General features: G+C 40.5%; 1 protein-coding gene and 1 long non-coding RNA gene across 5 annotated transcripts in view; one reads left to right on the top strand and one right to left on the bottom strand.

The window, feature by feature from the left end:
* The window catches only part of rassf8b (Ras association domain family member 8b), a 234,288-nt gene extending 222,526 nt beyond the window's left edge, over positions 1 to 11,762 (bottom strand). For 2 of the 4 annotated variants that reach the window (XR_008804114.1, XR_008804115.1), the window contains exons 1-5: positions 11,539 to 11,762; positions 3,417 to 3,599; positions 1,698 to 2,596; positions 410 to 539; positions 30 to 269 (exon numbers count right to left, since the gene is read on the bottom strand). Coding sequence is in view for 2 of the 4 variants with exons in the window: in XM_056237382.1 (XP_056093357.1) it covers positions 148 to 269; positions 410 to 539; positions 1,698 to 2,596; positions 3,417 to 3,528 (1,263 nt within the window). In the remaining 2 variants the exon portion in view is untranslated. Of the gene's footprint in view, positions 1 to 4; positions 270 to 409; positions 540 to 1,697; positions 2,597 to 3,416; positions 3,603 to 11,538 lie in introns of those variants that run through there. The other 2 variants (XM_056237382.1, XM_056237381.1) reach the window with 2 other exon arrangements.
* A 6,391-nt stretch (positions 11,763 to 18,153) lies between these two features.
* LOC130072245 (uncharacterized) lies at positions 18,154 to 18,476 on the top strand. Its single transcript, XR_008804102.1, has 2 exons — positions 18,154 to 18,346; positions 18,377 to 18,476. It is a non-coding gene; the product is annotated as an uncharacterized LOC130072245 (long non-coding RNA).
* Positions 18,477 to 19,034: the final 558 nt, after the last annotated feature.

Raw genomic sequence — 19,034 nt, 5'->3', positions numbered from 1 at the left:
CACTGCATATTTTCTGTAGAGTGAACAACAGATACCTCTATATTTCCTAGGAGTGTGATCTCGCCGAAGACTCTGAATCATGGTCTCGGAGTGATGTGGAGTCATGTGGGAAATTGACTGCATTTAGATGTTGATGCCGGTGCAAAATCAGACATAGATGCCTTCCGGGTTAAAGGTCGTGTTCAGGGGGCTCTGCAGAACTCGTAGGTCAGCGGGAAGTTGTCGGGCTGATCCAAGCCGCTTCAGAGATCCAGACTGATTTTCTGACTCTACAGAGACAAAACAAAGAGAGACTTTAGTTAAAGAGTATACTTTAAAGTTGACATCGAATTTAGAGACATTTGTTATAGGTTGGTTACATTTGATTTACATAAATCAAGAAAAGAACAGAATATTTATGTGTTTGTACCTGTGTTATCTTCCTCCTCACCAGGGTCTGCTGGTAGAACTGTTACTTTGGTGCCAGTCTGTTGAATAAACTGTTGAAGGTTTACCTGCCTTAGCTCCTTAGTTAATTGTTCCAGCTCCTGCTCTCTCTCCTAAATCAAACAATTAAAAGTTAAAGAATCTAACATCTAAAATAGACAATCAAATCAAATGTTTTCCCTCATACCTTACCATGTTCACACTTTTTTAAAAAGAGTAAGGCCAAAAGAGTGCTCCAAAAGACATCTATCTAATTTGGTACCAAGATAGTCCAGAGAGAACTTAGTGCTCTAAATACAAGTGTATCTGTTTTATATAACATTCCAGGTGAATACAAACTGTACTGGAACATATTCTACTCCTTCACTTCATCTGTAAGCTCTGGCAAAGATCTTTTACATAACATCTGTGACCACTACCCTCCACCCCCCACCCTGGTCCCTAACATTCTGCAAAGCCGATTAGTTGCATTGTTGGAACTTAAGGTCAAAGAGTCTAAAACAAAGCAGCTGTAGCTCACTAGGTTTCAGCAGGGCCATGCTTCTACTGCATAAAACAAAGTACTGGTCATGATTGTTTTGCTATTCATGATTGTTTTGCTATTCATTAGCACTTTTCCTCAGAGGCAGTTGTCACACTTGGTACAAGAACTTTGGATTAACTGACAAAACTTTATACGCAGAGAACGGCACTTGAGATCATCTGCCACTGATGCACTGCAAGAAATGCAAAGATTGCGAACTGCTCACCAAGGAGACAAGCAGCTATGATAGAGGTGTCCTATCCTGCTCCTGGAGGGCCAATGACCTGCAAAGTTTAGCTCCGACCTACCCCAACACACTTGCATGAAAGTTTCTAGTGATCCTGAAGACCTTGATTAACTGGTTAGGATTTGAGCTAAACTCTTCAGGATAGTGGTCCTCCAGGAGCAGGACTGGGCACCCCTGAGATATAACCTAATCTTTGAGAGAGAGAAATCCACTATTTCATCTTTGCATGCTCCCCAATTCATTAAAAGCAATTCACTTCTGCGATTTAGGAAAAAATTATTTCATACCAACTGCGAACCACACCTGCATACTTTGTATTTGGTTTACTGTTGTGCACCTGAGTTTGGACACTTTCACACCAACCAAATTAAGCTTGCTGATGTCAAATGGACTTTTGCAGCGCAAAAGCTCTAGTGTGAGTGCAACCTCAGTCAAAACCTTGGTCAGAAAGTCAGCAATGTTAGTGTAAGTGAATTGTTATATTCCTTTAGGTGATCTCACCTGTAGCCTAATGTTTGACTGCCCAAGCGAGAGCTCCACAGCTCTGCAGTTGCTCTCCAGTCTTGCAGCCTGCTGCACCTGCACGTCCAGCTCGGCACGGGCCTTGTCCAGTCGCGACTGTACCTCAATTTCATCTGCTATTCGCGTTTCCATCAGCTCTTGTTGTAAGCGCTCTGCCTCCAGCCCTGCCTCCATGCACTGAATACGAGCCAGGTACTCTCCCAGCTGCTCCTCGCACTCTTGTACACGGCTACGCAGTTCCTGCAGCTGCGCACGCAGTTGCCTCTCGTTGTCCTGCTCAATCTGCAGCTCATTCTCCCAGAATTCATGCTCCTTCATCTCCGCCTCATTCCTGCGGACCTGCTGCTCTAGTTCGACTAGCTCCTCTTCTTCTTCCTCCGTCAATTGCTGCTGCAACTCAGTTTCACAGCGTTGCAGTTTCTGCTCTAGGACGCGCAGTTTATCTTTCTGCAACTGCACCAGAAGGGACAGCTCCTGCGTAGGTGCCGGTGTGCTGCTGCGGATTGTGTTCACCGTTCTTTGCTTGGTCTCACCCTCACGACTCTTCCCGAAGATGTCACGCAACCCCTTAGCACCACCTGTGAAAGTGAGGGACTTGCGTTTTGGTTCACGGCGTTTTAGGGAACGATCGTTGGCTGTGGGCCGGAGCTTTGCCATGGGAGGAAGACTTTGGCGATATAGGCTGCGCTCAGGGGCTCTCGGAGAGGTGTCCGAGGTGGGGCGCTCGCTCAGAGAAGGGCCTGTACGTTGAAGCACCAACTGCACATCACTAGCGTACTGACCCCACTTATTCAGAGAAACCACAGGATTCTCATGGGGTGCCAGGTGCCTCTCTGTCTCACGCCATTTTTCAATCAGCGTATAGCGACCAGTCCGCCCTGCAATACAATACTTTTACATTATCAATGATTTTTAAAATACTTATTAAAACATCTGTCATTTGCTCTGTGTAGTGTCAACTGTAACTATTTTCAGTTCAAGATGAAGTGCATAATTTCTGCACCAGTAGCATCACCACTATGAATTGCAAAAATAAGTATTGTATTCAAACAAGTTTCTCAAATTTCCCCTATTGGCCATTTGTTGAGCCTGTGTTGCAGGACTAGGCTTAATGAGGATGTTCAAACAAACTCAGCATTGTTTGTTAGCGGAGCCACAGCCTTTACACTCTGGGGAAATCAGCCTATGAATGGCTTACATATAGTTGTATATTAAGCTGGGAAAGAAGCAGGTATTTTAACAAACAAAAAACTGCACACTTTAACTTTAATCAAACTGTGTATGGCTAAACAGAGAACCTCTAAAGCTCTAAAAACATGGTGACACAAAGATTTAACTTTCCAAAGGAAATTCATCCGACATTCACTAAAGACCAGGCGCCACAGTGGAACAGAGATTGTACTTATTCATGAAATAATTGAATAAGACACAGTCTCCATTTTTTTCCAGTATAGGGTGATAGGGTCGAACTCTGAGACTAGAAGGGACAATACTGCATTTCACTTTTTCAATCTCTGATCTCAATGAGGGCTTGTTGTCAAGGAGACAACCATAGTGAGTGTTATGTTGTGTCCTGAGGAAAGGAGGAACAAAAGGAGCATGGAAGGGAACATACAAAACATGGAAAAGAAGATCTTTTAAAAATGGTGCCATTGTGGTACATTTACAAGTTATTCACAATCAGATTTAATGTCTCACCTATTGCTTGGGCCAAAGCGATCACAACCTCTTGACATGTGGTGACCTCGGTGACACCACAGACGATGCGCTGCACTCCATCCACCCACACCTTCAGCTCCATGCCTCTCATCTGGATGATGTCATTCCTCACTTCTGCAGACACCCGTTACAAGCTCTCTGGTCTGCATGCTGCTCTTATCACTGCTTGTGAGACAAAATAAATGTTGGTGGTAATTCCACTTATTTAAGAAATTATTCAACTATAAATACTCCCTCTCTGTCATTGGAATCATCTTCAATAACAGTGACACTTGGTCCTTTAATATACTCCATACAGTGTCAGTCTGACAGATAATATCTTTAGTTCTTGGTGTAAATGGAGGGTTTGGGTGCTGAAGTGCCAAAGTGCTCAAGCTCTCATCTGTTGTTATCCTTAAATCCAGCTTGCAAATCAATTCCCACTTACTATATTGTGGTTTGGCCTTTAATGCTATCCTGTTGTTCTCTTAAGGATTGTAACACTCGAGAGATCTACACTGTAAGAGCCAGTTACAGTGTGTGGCTAGTTGATGGACATCTCATTTTTATTTTTTATTCACTGCAATGCTACTCCAATTTATTTTGCCCGTCTGACTTCAGTAAATAAAATATTAATTGATTACTGAATGATAAGAGTAAAGAGATCATTTGTATCAATTGAATTATATGCATCAATATTGTTTAGTTAAAATTGATAAAGTTGAAAAAAAAAAAAACCTTCAACTGCACCCAATGTAGAACACTCATAACTAGGTAATTTGAGTTTAAGACCACTCCATTAAAAGATCAATTAAGAGCATATTTTAACACAAACACCATAGATATACAGTATAACTTCCTGATTCAGATTTGTTCCTTTTTCTTTGTTATTTTTTTGTTGTACGAGTTTTGTTTACTGCGTATCATTGGTAAGGAAAGCATACTCTAAACTAATGCACTGAGTGATGAGAATGATTTATTTAGCTGTGAACCACTCAAGCTGAAGAACTGGTCCAAACAGGCCTGTATGGACACTATAGATGGTGCCCACTCCCATGAGACACACTCATAAAGGATAAGTGAGATGAGCTGTTACCCTTGACAGGTAATAAGTCTTTCAGTGTGTGTGTTGTGAAGAGAGAAAGTCCTCTGTTTGTCTCTCATTCTGTATGTTTTTGAGAGTGTTTGGTCTGCTGAAATCTGAAGTGGTCTCTGCTGAAGTGCAGTGGGCAAAATCTTGATATGCCATCTCACACCCAGCTGATATCTATGATGGATACCCATGCCTGCATAGTGTGATCAGTATGTCAACACTACACAAATACAGTTGCAGCAAACCCCTAACCCCAAGTATTAAATTCCGGCATGTAAATAGTCCCTACATACGATTATCGAAAAAGAAACATTTTTGATTAAATGGAGGCAGATCTGAACGTGAGCTTGCAGTCGATTGTAAGATGAGGGGTTTCAGAGAATTGAATGATTGGTGAAGTCCTGCATAAGTCACCACAGAGAAGTCTGTCGTTTCACCGAAAGATCAAGTTATGACAATTCACCCTTCGCCTGGAGTTTGATTGACAGGCGATCTGACAAATCATAACGCAGAATCTGCCATTTTGTCCGACAAACAAACCAGACAGAAGAGTTAGTAGATTAACGTCTGTGGGTATTGAAAAATGGTGTGTATTGACGTCTTTCCGCGGTTGAAACAACATACCTTCTAATGTTCATTAATGTTTATTTCGTGCTATAGGCCTAGCTAGTAGGAAGAGATGACTGGTTCATGTGCCGCTTGAACTGAGGCGCTTCAGCGATCTGTCACGACACATTAAAGAGCCACAAAATGGTATTTATTGTTTGCATTTAAATTTGATTAAACATTGCCTGCTCAAAAAAATTAAGGATATGCATAGATGAATCGTTCACGATAAGATGAATTTAGAAAGTAGCAACAACAACAACAAAATAATTCCAAATTGAATGAGGGATTCAAGGAATAATATCATAGAGACTTAAGAGGGTTGGGCTCTTTTGACTTGGCCCAGTAAGCAACCACCTATAGCAACCACCCTAAAATGCACTTAACATAACTTAAAACTTCTTAGCAACCCCCCACAACATCTTAGCTTTTGCATTGGCAAGCACTACTCACATCTAGTCTAATCTAGTTTTAATTCTGTCCTGGTGTGCGTTTTGATACTCTGACATAATATCTTAATCAGTCTCTCATGGATAGGGACATCGGGCCAAGAAGGTACGTAACGTAATCATTCACTTCTGCTTCAGAAATCTCTCATGAGCTTGTTAATACAAAGTTCAGTCCCACCAGTTTATCAAAGCAGCATACAGTTATGTGGTGTTGTTTCCATGCATGTTTTAACCGCTGTGTTAAAGCCCTACCCCCAACAGTATTATGTGTCAGCTGCCGAATTTGTGTTTAACTGTATAGACATGAGTGATACAGGCATCTGCGCCAGACTAGCTTCGGCTTCATTACCTGGGGCTAAATTTAACAAACTCAAGGATTTGGTGGGGCCTTCACTGTAAGGTGCAGCCAAGACAGCCGCTAAAGGAGACGTAATAATGCATCTAAACTCACATTCCAGACGACTCACATGTTTGACGTCCATAAACACAGATCAGTACAGCACATATGGCTAGATCCAACAGTAACCCATCGGATGTAACGGTCCCAGCATGCTGCGCTCTCACATGCTCTGTCAGGTCAATGTTGTTCATCCATTCTCGCTTTACTAACTCTGTTCTAAGGCCCCATCCACACTACTGCGTTTTAGTTTAGAAACGGATAATTAAAACGAATACGATCTCCGTCCACACCAGCGTTTTAGCTGCGTATTAGAATTGATCTCCGTCCACATTAAAACGACTGAAAACGCGGATCAAGTGACCATTCACCAACACTGGGCATGCGCCCATGTGAACACAACTTCATTGATAAAATTATCCCACCATGCTCTGGGTTAACCCCAAACCGACGCTCCATGTACGGTCAACGCCGCCGCTGCACACGGGAATTGTCACAGATCGCTCGAATAATAGCTTGACTCCGGCACATGTAGGCAGTTATAGCGTTGTAAAATGCAGAATTTACTTGTACAACAGCTGCTAGCAAAGATATACGCCATGACTGATGACACCCAATCATAGAGCCGAGCGTGAGCCTCTACTACGTCATCGTTTCTAAAGTCCTCCGTTTGGACCCGTCTACACTAAAACGCCCTCCGGAGATTCAAAACGAAAAACGGATCGGCAGCGTTTCTAAACTTCTCCGTTTTGGGTCTCCGTTTTTGCCGTTTTAAGGCCAATTTATACTTCTGCGTCGAGTGTACGCCGTAGTGTACGGCGTAGGCTACGCACGTAGGCGACGCCGCCATGAGCATTTATACTTCTGCGTTTAGGTCTGCGTTGCGCTGCAGTACAGCGCCGAAACGCTAGTTGGCGGCGGAGGGTTTTAATGTTCCACTGTGTTTAGATTCCTCGCGGCAAGAAGAAGAAGATTCCTCGCGGCTGTTTTGAGTTTAGGTTACTACAAGCAATGGCGACTGAAAGAGAGCAGATCATGTTGGAGTTGGAGCTTATCGAGGTGGAAAAGGTAAATTTTTAGTTTTTTTAACAGTTTCGCTGTACTTAGAATTTAAAAATGGCGGGCGGTGCAGAAGAACACGCCGGAAATGCATAGGAGGAAACGCGATGCTACCAAGCCGACCAATCACAGATCTTGCGGTCCGCGTCGTCGCGACGTGTAGTTACATTTTTGAGGAGGTGCGCGTCAGGTTACGGCGAAGGGTACGGCGTATGGTACGCGTCTGTGCGTATGCTACGCCGTACCTACTGCGCGCACCCGACGCAGAAGTATAAATTGGCCTTTAGTGTGGACGGGAGGTGCAAACGTAGCAAAAGATCTCCGTTTTTAAACGAAAACGCAGTAGTGTGGACGGGGCCTAAGTCAAATGTTTATAAAACTAGTCGGGTAGTTGGGTAGCTGTCATCCTTAAGCGGTCACAAATGAAAACAAAGCTGTGAGGGTTGGCAGTACAGTCCTTTTAATATGCTTTTCTGTTGTATAATTACGGTGTCAGTCCTTTAATCAGCAAAACATTAAAAATGTTTTTTTTTCTAAAAGATGTCATTTGAGATGAAAGCTTGTTCCGCTGTCTAGTATTTCAGTTGCTGTGATTCTTGGAGTTTTAAATACAGCACATGAACACCTTCTCAGGACCGGTGTGTTTTCTAACAAGGGTCCAGGCAAACACAAAGGTCTGCTGGAGAGACGCCCACCCCTGCAGGCCTCACAGCATGACTGGACACAAACAATCCATCTCCATGGTGATGCTTTTGCAGTTTTGTGAATCTCTCACATGGCCGGCTGTGACTGGCCTGGGAACTAACAAACAGCAGCAATTAAGAAACAATCTCTTTATTTTAACTTTTGTCCCGTGTCCCACTGTATAACTTTATCCTGTCAGGGGTTCACAGCTGAACAACGCATTGAGTCACAAACTGACACTGAATTTTAACCATTCAAAATAAAATTGTTTGTCAGTACAGCCTCTGTTAAGGATGAGAAGAAACGCCGAGTAAGATTCATTAACTCAAAGTAACTTTAGTCTGAGCTGAATACATGCAAGTGGCTCTTTCACAATGTGGGGGAAGGGTTGTTGGACATATGTATACCCCCATTGCCGTTCAACACAACGTTTAATTAGCGATATTTAAACAAAATTTAAATTCTGCTTTTAGGCAAGAGAGAGTTCAATCTTGTTTCAACTCTCCTTTGTCAATCATTGGTAAATAATATGAGAACTATGTTTGAGCAGGAAAACTCTAAGAGATGTTTTCTTCAAATGTTTTGAGAGTCACTGCACTTTGCCATTGCATGGACACTCAAACAATATAAAATTAGATTTTTATATTTCTGAATGATTGCCTATAAATAAATAAAACACCACACTCTATGTTTGGGTCAAATATGGACAAACCAACCCAACCATTGGGTTTAAAACATTTCATTTTAAAACTTAAACCAATGGTTGGGTTTGTCCATATTTGACCCAAACATGGGTTGAAACAACTCAGCATTTTTTAGCGCACCATAATGCCAGGTGTGTTGTAGTTGTCAATGCACTACTATATGGTTGCGAAGGCATTTGGAGTGGTTTTTAATGTGTTTTTGTGCAGTTTCTAGGGGGTTCTGGTTGGTTTCAATGAAAGGTTAGGCCAAAAGCCTAACCTTTCAAAGTATACTCCATTTGATAGCATGCATTAACACCAGCACTCGACACGTACACACTAGAAGATTTCATCCTCATCCATCGCTATTTCTCTTTAGAAGTGGCATATAAAAATGACACATAAAATGTCTTTGTTTAAACTTGCGAATGTCTATTGTAGTTGTGGTCTCTAGTAGTTTGTTGCTGCCCCATCTTATCTGTTTCTTTTTTTGACTGAAACAACAGCCGTGGCAGTGTTGCCACTTTTCGGACAAACGAGTGCAAGAAGAAAAGGCTGCCAAAATGTGCGAGCTGAACAGAGTATCAGTGGCTGCAAGCAAACAATACTTGCATACTATGCTAATGATTTGCATCACATGCACTGCATACCCTATCGCTTACACTAAAAAGCCAAAGTATACTTTTGGCTTTAAGGTTAAGGGTTTGGAAAAACAACTAACTCTACATTTGAGCAATAATAACAGCAATGCATTAGCATGCCCCACTAATTAGTAGTAAAAATAAATACTGTTAAATGAATGCAAAGTGCCATTAACAAAACAAAGAAACCAGAGAACAAAAGGCGATTTTCTGTTTCTCTGTCATTGTTTTTCTCTTGCACAACAGATAAATCCCTTCATTTCCTTGAGTTGGTCAGTATGGGTTCAGAAGAGGGAAGTGAACTGTCTGTGACCTGTGACACACTCGTATTAGAAACCAGCAAAAATACAAAAGCAGGGATATTTTAATTACCTAAAGTTCCTGAGACCACAGACCAAACATGTTTGCCACACATATTTAACAAAAAATGTGTATAACTTCAAAAAGATGCAGATCTGGTCTTCCTAACTCATCAAAAGAGTAGAACAGCCTTCTGCAGCCTACTCAAGATCCTTATCTGCATTGCCATGCATTTATTCATGATATTACATGTACATCTCTCAGCACAGTTCCATATCACTACCTCTGTAATGTTACTCCGCCTTCTGCTTTCCTCAGCTTTCCTTCGCTTCTTCTCTCTTCCTCTGGTAGGACGTGCACTGGAGTTATTTAGCACTCTCGTGTACAACAATCCACGATCAGCAGATCTGATCAGTGGGTGTTTAATGAGCCAGCTGTTGTCATATAAGACTGTGTATAATAAGAGGCTGAGGGATGTGTAATTGGTTGTGAGTGAGTCAGTTCTATGAATGAGGCATGTGTAAACAGATCTACGAGTGAGTGAGGCAGAGGAAGGTGGTGTCCGAAATCTGAAAAATGCACATACAAATCCAATGTTTGCATAATATCCTGTGTCTACTAAGATGACTCAATCTGGTCTATTTTTGATGGGTCTTGCTCTGTCTGCTGCATCTGAAGGAGTGGTACATTAGTTCACCAAAAAAAAAGAAGAAAAAAAAAAAAGAAAGAAGGACTAATGTACAAAAAAAGTCAACTTATGATTAAAACATAGCCATTAAATATTCACATGGTTATCTGTAAAGCTCATTTGTTAAAGATGCAGGCTAGTAAGATGTAGCAAACTTTAATCTGATGCTGATGAGTGATGAACAGAAATTTAAACCTGCTGAAAAGTGCATTACTTTAATCACAAAGGCAACAGTTTGGCCTCTACTGCATATTCTTGTACAAGTTCTGATAGTCGGTTTATGTAATCAAGCCACCTTAACAAAAACATTCCTATCTATTAATAAGAGTGCATATAACTTTACAGTTTGTATGACAGTATATAACTTTGAAGGTGTTGGATACTTAGTTGTTTGAGATCATAGTTTGATCATTCATAACTTCAAATAAATCATTAAGCAACATCACATAGGCCTAATGCTTAAAAAGAAAGTATAACTAAAAATGAAAATTCTGTCAACATTTACTACATATTTTTAACATAATGTGTGCCGCCATTTTAAAGTCAGACGCTTCTAGTTGTTTTAGCTGTACAAAAACTGTCTGTTAAGCTGCTTAACCTGGCAAACTAGTTTTGTTATTTTATTTTAATGTATTATCATAATCATAAACGCACTGGTTTGTTGCACAAATAGTTGTACTGTTTACAGCACTTTGTTATTCTTTCAGTTGTTTACATATAGCGGAATCACAAGTCCTTAACTTTCACATACAATAGCTTTCTTTAAAATAAGATGGATAATGATTAATAAATGATGACAGAATTTTCAGTTATGGGAACAGATCACACATTTCAATAATTAGAAATGTCATTAAACTTGAATTCAAATATTTAACACCATCATTCATAATTACTAAATTTGATAAACATTACCAGTGAGGCTGTGGCTAGTTGCACTTTTACTCCAGTGAAAAGCAAATTCTGTAGGCACATGACTTAAAGTATATGTAAATAATGCACTATGGGGTAAGACAATGGACCCTCACCCTACCATCATTATTTTGAATTTTTGATTCAATACCTTATAGATGATCAGAGACAGTCATTGTGACAGCTCTCTCCCTTTACAAATGTCTAATAATGATGACTCATTAATGAAGTTAATATAAAGCCACGGCTGAAGAGTCGTAATTAGTGTTTATAGGATGCAGTGATGTGTGTTTTGTAAGTTTAGGAGGGGCTGCGGGCCTGCTGCTGATCTGATGGAAAACACTCACCATCATACTGTCATTTAACCCGTTAAAACGCATATGTAGATCTGGGGCTGATGATAAAAGATCAGACATTGACTGCACACAGTCTCGTGTCATGCGTCTGTTCTCCTGCGCGTTCATGTAGCTAACGCGTCCCGTCACAACTATTTAAAGGTCCCCCATGAAAACACATTCAATACATGTCGCCCTTCTCTCGGGCTTCCCCGACAGTCCAAATTTTGGACTCCAAAACACGGTGCGGAGACGTTTATTTAAAATCATTTGCGTACCTGCGTGTGTCTGCAGTCCCGGGCAGCCAAAATCCTCAGTCCGGGTCCGCTTCGCTTCCCCAAATCAGAACCGAGATTTAATCAGATTATCTAGCTTTTCCTTCAATGTATCGTAAACACTCTCTTCATTTGATGTCAGTAAATGCGGTCCGGTTCAGATCCGTTCGGACGGTCCGCTCGCTGAAGTTCAGCCAGTGTGGCCCGTTACATCAGCAGCAGCAGCAGATATCCTCTCTCTCTCTCTCTCTCTCTCTCTCTCTCTCTCTCTCTCTCTCTCTCTCTCTCTCTCTCTCTCTCTCTCTCTCTCTCTCTCTCTCTCTCTCTCTCTCTCTCTCTCTCTCTCTCTCTCTCTCTCACGCGAGTAAATACACTGAGCGCGAGCGAGCGGGACACCGCAAGGCATCATGGAGCGAGCGCTTTAAAGCTGCACACACAGCCCGCACTGAACAAGTGTGCTCGCTCACACTCACACACTAGGCTACTACTGCACACATTAAGGGGTTATTTTGCAAAGTCTGTAGAATTGTTAACGCTTTCACATATGTCATTAAGTCATTAACTAATTGATATAATAAGTGCAATTTGCAGCAGTAAAATAAATATGCTGCGATTCAATTTCACATTTACAGACAGACACACTTGGCTTCCGCTTTGATAAGATAGGCCTACTGCATGCAATCACAAATATATTTCATTTTAATTTCTGATCATTAAAACGTTATGTTTGTGTGTGTGTGTGTGTGTGTGTGTGTGTGTGTCACACACACAGACACACACACACACACACACCAAGGGCGTAGATTTGGTTTGAACATTGGGGGGGTTGAAGTTTGGGTATGCCTCCTGATATTGTGATCATGGTATAAATAATAGGGGGGTTGTAATGCATAGATTTAAATATTGGGGGGGTTATATCCCCCCCATCCCCCCACAAATTACGCCCCTGACACACACACACACATACATAATACATATACATGACATACACTCAGACAATTAATTCAAAATGCTAAATAATACAAATATATATAAATGATAAAAACATAGGCCTAATAAAAATGTAGTTAATTATATCAATTTAATTTATCCTCAGTTTATGCTGCTTATATTTATTGTGTTGGCATTTGTGCAGGCATAATGCCTGTTTGTTATTTGATGAGGTTTAATAAAGAAAAATTTTCCTCAGGCAGAGACAGGACTCTATGAGCATGTGCGGATAGTCATTGCTCTGGCTCGCTTGTGATTGCAGAAATTTATTGCATTTCATTTGCCCCGTTATGATTACCCCGGTCTCCCCTACTATAAATGACCAGAATGGTGCCATATAACATGTTAAATAACACCAACAGAGCAAAAGCTGATTTTATACTGTGCTCTTAACTCATTTAAAATAGGCTATCTCATTATAATAAGCATGATGTTTGTCATTCAAAACGCATTACTGTGCTGCATCGAGCTGTACTGTAGCTCATCCTGATTACTTTGTATGTTATAACAACACAATGGAGAATGTGTTACAATTTACAGTGTGCACTGTTTGTAATTGGTTATTGTGAGGAAGAATGAACAAATATTTTGACCACTCTGATCAGAGAGCATTGTAAACATGTCCATGTGAAAAGATTGTCATAAAGCTCAAAACTGTGGATTAGTCTGAGCACTAAATGCCTGGATGAGGTCTGTTTATCAGCTGTGCTGCATGTGAAATCTACCCTGCCCACGATGAGATTATCCACCCAGAAATCTGTGATCTATTACTAAGTGTTGTGTTGTGTGGGATAACACGGCCTGCAAATCTGTTTCTAATATAGAGACCTGCTGCTGACCTGTCTCCTCCCTTCCCTTGACACAAGTGCTCTGCGAGGTTATTAAACAACATAACTTAAAAATGAGGTGCAGCAGCAAATGGACTGAAAATACAGTATTAGCCAGATGTGAGAATGCAACTGCATCTGGGTTCTTATTGCATGATGTTGGGTTATTTTTGTCTGCTATCAATGAGTTTTCTCGATGTCCTATCATACTTAAATCATACAAAAACCATAGACTGTAAAACAATTAAAAGACACTCTCTTATAATCATAAACGATTGTGATTGGTTCTACACGAGCGATGCGAAAAATAACATGTCACACGTGACCAAAGAGAAGACTCCTACTGAAGAAGAGTGAGGATACCAACACACAAACTGATATAAAAATGAGCATCTATATCTTACAGTAACGAGAGAAAGACTAAAATAACTATTTTGGTGGATACTGCAGTTTGCCATCCGCTTCACTAGGGGCGAAAGCGGACTTCACTTTCAGCATGACACCTTTGGCTCCTTGGCGACGTGACGCATGTAAACACTCTCCACAACACGTTTGAACAGTTAACAGAGTTTTCTGCTCGTGCAGATGAGAGCTCACAGTAGCTTCAGTGTCTACAGACTTTCAACGTAAGCAGTCTCTTTCCACACAAAGCGCAAGTAACTGTAAACTAACTAGCATGCGTTAAGTGAATGATGCTTTGTATGAACTGACCTTTCTTTTTTACTGTCTATGGAACTGAAGAAGCTACGCTAGTAGCTTCTTTTATTTGTACTTATAAAAGGTGCAAAGTAGAAACATCCGTTTATCACTGTTTTTTTTCTGTAGTAATCACTGACTGTTAGTAGTAGTGTCATATATTTATATTTATAAAACGGTTAGTTCCAATCCTCGATTCTGATTGGTCAATAGCGGTGCTTTATTCAAGATAAAACCTATGGATAAAACACGGCTACGACCGCTTCACCCAACGGTTCTATTTATCATTGCGCAACACCCTTAGCAACCACCCGTATCAACATAAACAGGAAACACTGCTGAGCCCCAACCATAGACTGTAAAAAAAGGCCCCAACTAAAGAGAACCGCGTCGAATATCACCAAAGTGGAGCCAATTGAAATGAGACAAATATTTAATGCATGCACCATAAACAGAGATGTTCAAATAAATAAACAACAATGGAAAAAAAGTATCTTGTTAGGCAGCATTCTAGCAACTAAATTAATAAAATAGATTAAAGACCTATCAAAATATGTGCCCTTGTGTTTTTATTTATGTAAATATTTAGTAAGGTTAATGCAGTGCAGAGAGAAAATAATGGAATAAACGGGAAATTAACGTTTTCTCCTGCTGAGAGATAAGCTAATATTTGTGAGGAAATATCACATATTGTGTTGTAAAAAAAAAATGAATGAAACAAAGTTTGAGAACGGTTCCTACGTTGTTTTTATTTGAGCTTTATGCATATTACTCATTGGAACGTTGTTGCCGTTCACGGTCTGGGACTATTTTTATTTTTCTAGCGGAAGGAATTCGGCTTTTAGTGATTTTACTTCATGAAAGTTGCACTAATAAATTTTTTTTATTTGTATTGTGTGGTAACCGTTTTTATAAAAGCAGCCTCTCGTACCTTATTGTTAAAAGAGTCATTTTGCGTTTTGTTAAGCTCTGATGTTCTCCTGTTACTTCATAGTTTTCCTACTTCTAGCTGTATGATACAAGATGAACGATTATGGCACAGAGTAATTTTAACGCCATCTTCAGATTTATAAGTGTATAACAGAGGACATATTTGCAGCAGTAAAATAAATATGCTGCGATCACTGATCTATATAATGTCATTCTATATAGATCAGTGGCTGAGATTCAATTTCACATTTACAGACAGACACACACACTTGGCTTCCACTTTGATAAGATACTGCATGCAATCACACTACAAGTAGATGTCATTACGCTCCAAAGAAGCATTTTTAAATGTCTGTCTTTAAGATATATATCTCTTTTATTAGCCATAATATATCTATTTTAAATTTCATCTTCTTTCACACAGCAAACTTTTTGAAATGTAAATTGTGTGTTGTTTTGGTGAAAAATTTGTAAATGGAGATTTATAGTTCTATTGTACAATTGAAATGTATATACAATATGAATTACTTGAGTGTATGTGTGTGTATCAGTGTATGTTTATTCATCTCTTGTCTTGTCCTGTCTTTTCTCTACAGAATGGACCGTACAGAGGTTTGGGTCATGTGGACAGACATTCACTGTAATGATGGAGATCTGCTCATGCACAGGTAATGTTTATATCCTCTTGTGTGTTTTGTTGAGTAGTAAATGTGTAGGTTACCATCATTTTCCTTTTGAAGGGTTGCCTCTTTAAAAAGAAAATGATGGGAACCTAAGTAGGTGGGGAAGGGATGGCAAATTATCATTTTTGTACAGCTACATGTTTTTTTTTTTTTTTTTTTCATCTGGCCAAAAGCATAACCACTGTTGGACATTGTGCTGGAAGTTCAGGGGGAGACCTCACTGGTATCCCCCTTCTTTGGGCACACCCTTCACACTCATTCATATCGCAGAGATCTGGCTGGGATTGAACCAGCAACATCTGGAACCATGAGGCAGCGCTCTTACCTGTGAGCCACAGATCTCTTGTCTGGACATGTGAAGGAACTTATATTTCACTATTCACCTGTATGTGAGCTGGGATTTTACAATAAACCAGTTAAAGTGCTGATGCATGAGAGATCATATACAGCCTACCTGGGATTTAAACCCAAGCCTTTATCACAGCCTCATCCTCAACTGATGTGTGTTTAGCCACTGCACCATCATGGCTTTCACACTGAGTGCTGGCATTTGGGGTGTTTTGTTGAATGTAATGCAATTTAATAATATAGCTGCGAGCAGCGATGACGGGCCCAAGCCGGTGGCACCGCAACCCCGGTGCCTTCTGTTACCTAAAGGCACCGGGGTGGCGGTGCCGCCGGCTTTGGCCCTTTCATCGCTGCTCGCAGCTATATTTTATAATAAATCTCTCATTTTAGTGATTCCCTAGTTATTTTTTTATTTCAATTTTTTCATTGTTCTAATCAGGTAAGGCAAGTAATATTCTCTGATATATACACTCACCGGCCACTTTATTAGGTACCCCATGCTAGTAACGGGTTGGACCCCCTTTTGCCTTCAGAACTGCCTCAATTCTTCGTGGCATAGATTCAACAAGGTGCTGGAAGCATTCCTCAGGGAGTTTGGTCCATATTGACATGATGGCATCACACAGTTGCCGCAGATTTGTCGGCTGCACATCCATGATGCGAATCTCCCGTTCCACCACATCCCAAAGATGCTCTATTGGGTTGAGATCTGGTGACTGTGGAGGCCATTTTAGTACAGTGAACTCATTGTCATGTTCAAGAAACCAATTTGAAATGATTAGAGCTTTGTGACATGGTGGAAGTAGCCATCAGAGGATGGGTACATGGTGGCCATAAAGGGATGGACATGGTCAGAAACAATGCTCAGGTAGGCCGTGGCATTTAAACGATGCCCAATTGGCACTAAGGGGCCTAAAGTGTGCCAGGAAAACATCCCCCACACCATTACACCACCACCACCAGCCTGCACAGTGGTAACAAGGCATGATGGTTCCATGTTCTCATTCTGTTTACGCCAAATTCTGACTCTAACATCTGAATGTCTCAACAGAAATCGAGACTCATCAGACCAGGCAACATTTTTCCAGTCTTCAACTGTTCAATTTTGGTGAGCTCTTGCAAATTGTAGCCTCTTTTTCCTATTTGTAGTGGAGATGAGTGGTACCCGGTGGAGTCTTCTGCTGTTGTAGCCCATCCGCCTCAAGGTTGTGCGTGTTGTGGCTTCACAAATGCTTTGCTGCATACCTCGGTTGTAACGAGTGGTTATTTCAGTCACTGTTGCCCTTCTATCAGCTCGAACCAGTCTGGCCATTCTCCTCTGACCTCTGGCATCAACAAGGCATTTCCGCCCACAGAACTGCCGCTCACTGGATGTTTTTTCTTTTTCGGACCATTCTCTGTAAACCCTAGAGATGGTTGTGCGTGAAAATCCCAGTAGATTAGCAGTTTCTGAAATACTCAGACCAGCCCTTCTGGCACCAACAATCATGCCACGTTCAAAGTCACTCAAATCACCTTTCTTCCCCATACTGATGCTCGGTTTGAACTGCAGGAGATTGTCTTGACCATGTCTACATGCCTAAATGCACTGAGTTGCCGCCATGTGATTGGCTGCTTAGAAATTAAGTGTTAACGAGCAGTTGGACAGGTGTACCTAATAAAGTGGCCGGTGAGTGTATATTGCAATATAAATATATATATATATATATATATATATATATATTTATATTGCAATATATATATCAGAGAATATTACTTGCCTTACCTGATTAGAACAATGAAAAAATTGAAATAAAAAAATAACTAGGGAATCACTAAAATGAGAGATTTATTCTGCTTTTATGATACACTCAAAATATTCCACAAGCAATAATTTAAATTGAATGATATTCAGAACAGAACAAGAATAAAAAAAACTATAACTAATAAATAACCGAAATAATTTAAAGCGAAAGTGAAAGTAAGCTGTGTTGGGCTCACATTACTCTCTCATTCGAATCAAACTGTTTTAAAGGAGCTGTATGTAAGATTGTGGCCAAAACTGGTACTGCAATCACTTTCAAATTACTGTGGAGCGCTCTGTATCCCCTCCCCCCCCCTGACTCGGGGTTGCCAGATAGGCTGCAGGATCCAGCAGGAATTTATCCGACACGTGTGTAGCTGCAGCTGTGGTAACTACAGCAGAGCTGGCAACCCGGATGCTGCAACACTACTGACTTCGTGATTGGTAGATAGGTGGAGGGCGGCGCATCAGACTAAAACACAACATGACAACATCAACATCAGTTGAGGGCTGCAACTTCACTTTTTAAATGACAATATCCTGGCCGGACTACTGTTGTCAGTGATTATTATCAGTGTTATCAGTGAGTATTTGAAATGAACATGATTTCTTAATGTCTAGTGACATATCAGGGCCATTTTATGATTAATTGAAATAAATTTCTTACATACAGCTCCTTTAACATTTGCGATGTATTTGGATGCTAAACTATTCTTTATTATAGGCTTTGTACTTCACTCACGTTCCAAAATTTTGACAGAAAAAACATCCACATTCAGACCAAAATAGACGACTTCCTGTTGGGCTGGCTTAAACTTAGAGCACGAAAGTTGTTTGGCCCGATGAGGTGTATATGTGTACCGAGTTTCATATTATTACATGCAAGTGTGTTTGATTTATGGACCAACTATTCAGACCAAGTTTATGGACCAAGTTAATTTAATTAATAAACTAATTATATAAAACTATTGTCTATGCACTACAATTAAACTGGTTAAATGTCTTTACTTTATTAATAAAACTTATTTAAAAAATACAAGGCTTAAGACATTTATTTTCTTTTTTAATGCAGGCCAAACCACACAGCAGTGAAATGGTTAATCTAGCCCCCCTCCCCTACACACACACACACACACAAGCACACACACACAGACAGGCACAGACACAGAGATATGGCAAGCCATTTTAACATTTAACAGCTAGACTGGATATGTGTTGCAGATATCTGTAATTCAGTATTGC

The sequence above is a fragment of the Rhinichthys klamathensis genome, unplaced genomic scaffold (genome assembly GCF_029890125.1).
Source record: "Rhinichthys klamathensis goyatoka isolate OS25496 unplaced genomic scaffold, OSU_Roscu_1.1 h1tg000485l_1, whole genome shotgun sequence".
In the NCBI taxonomy this organism is placed as follows: domain Eukaryota; kingdom Metazoa; phylum Chordata; class Actinopteri; order Cypriniformes; family Leuciscidae; genus Rhinichthys; species Rhinichthys klamathensis.
Note: the sequence above shows the minus strand (reverse complement) of the source record. Positions and strands in the feature narration are given on the sequence as shown.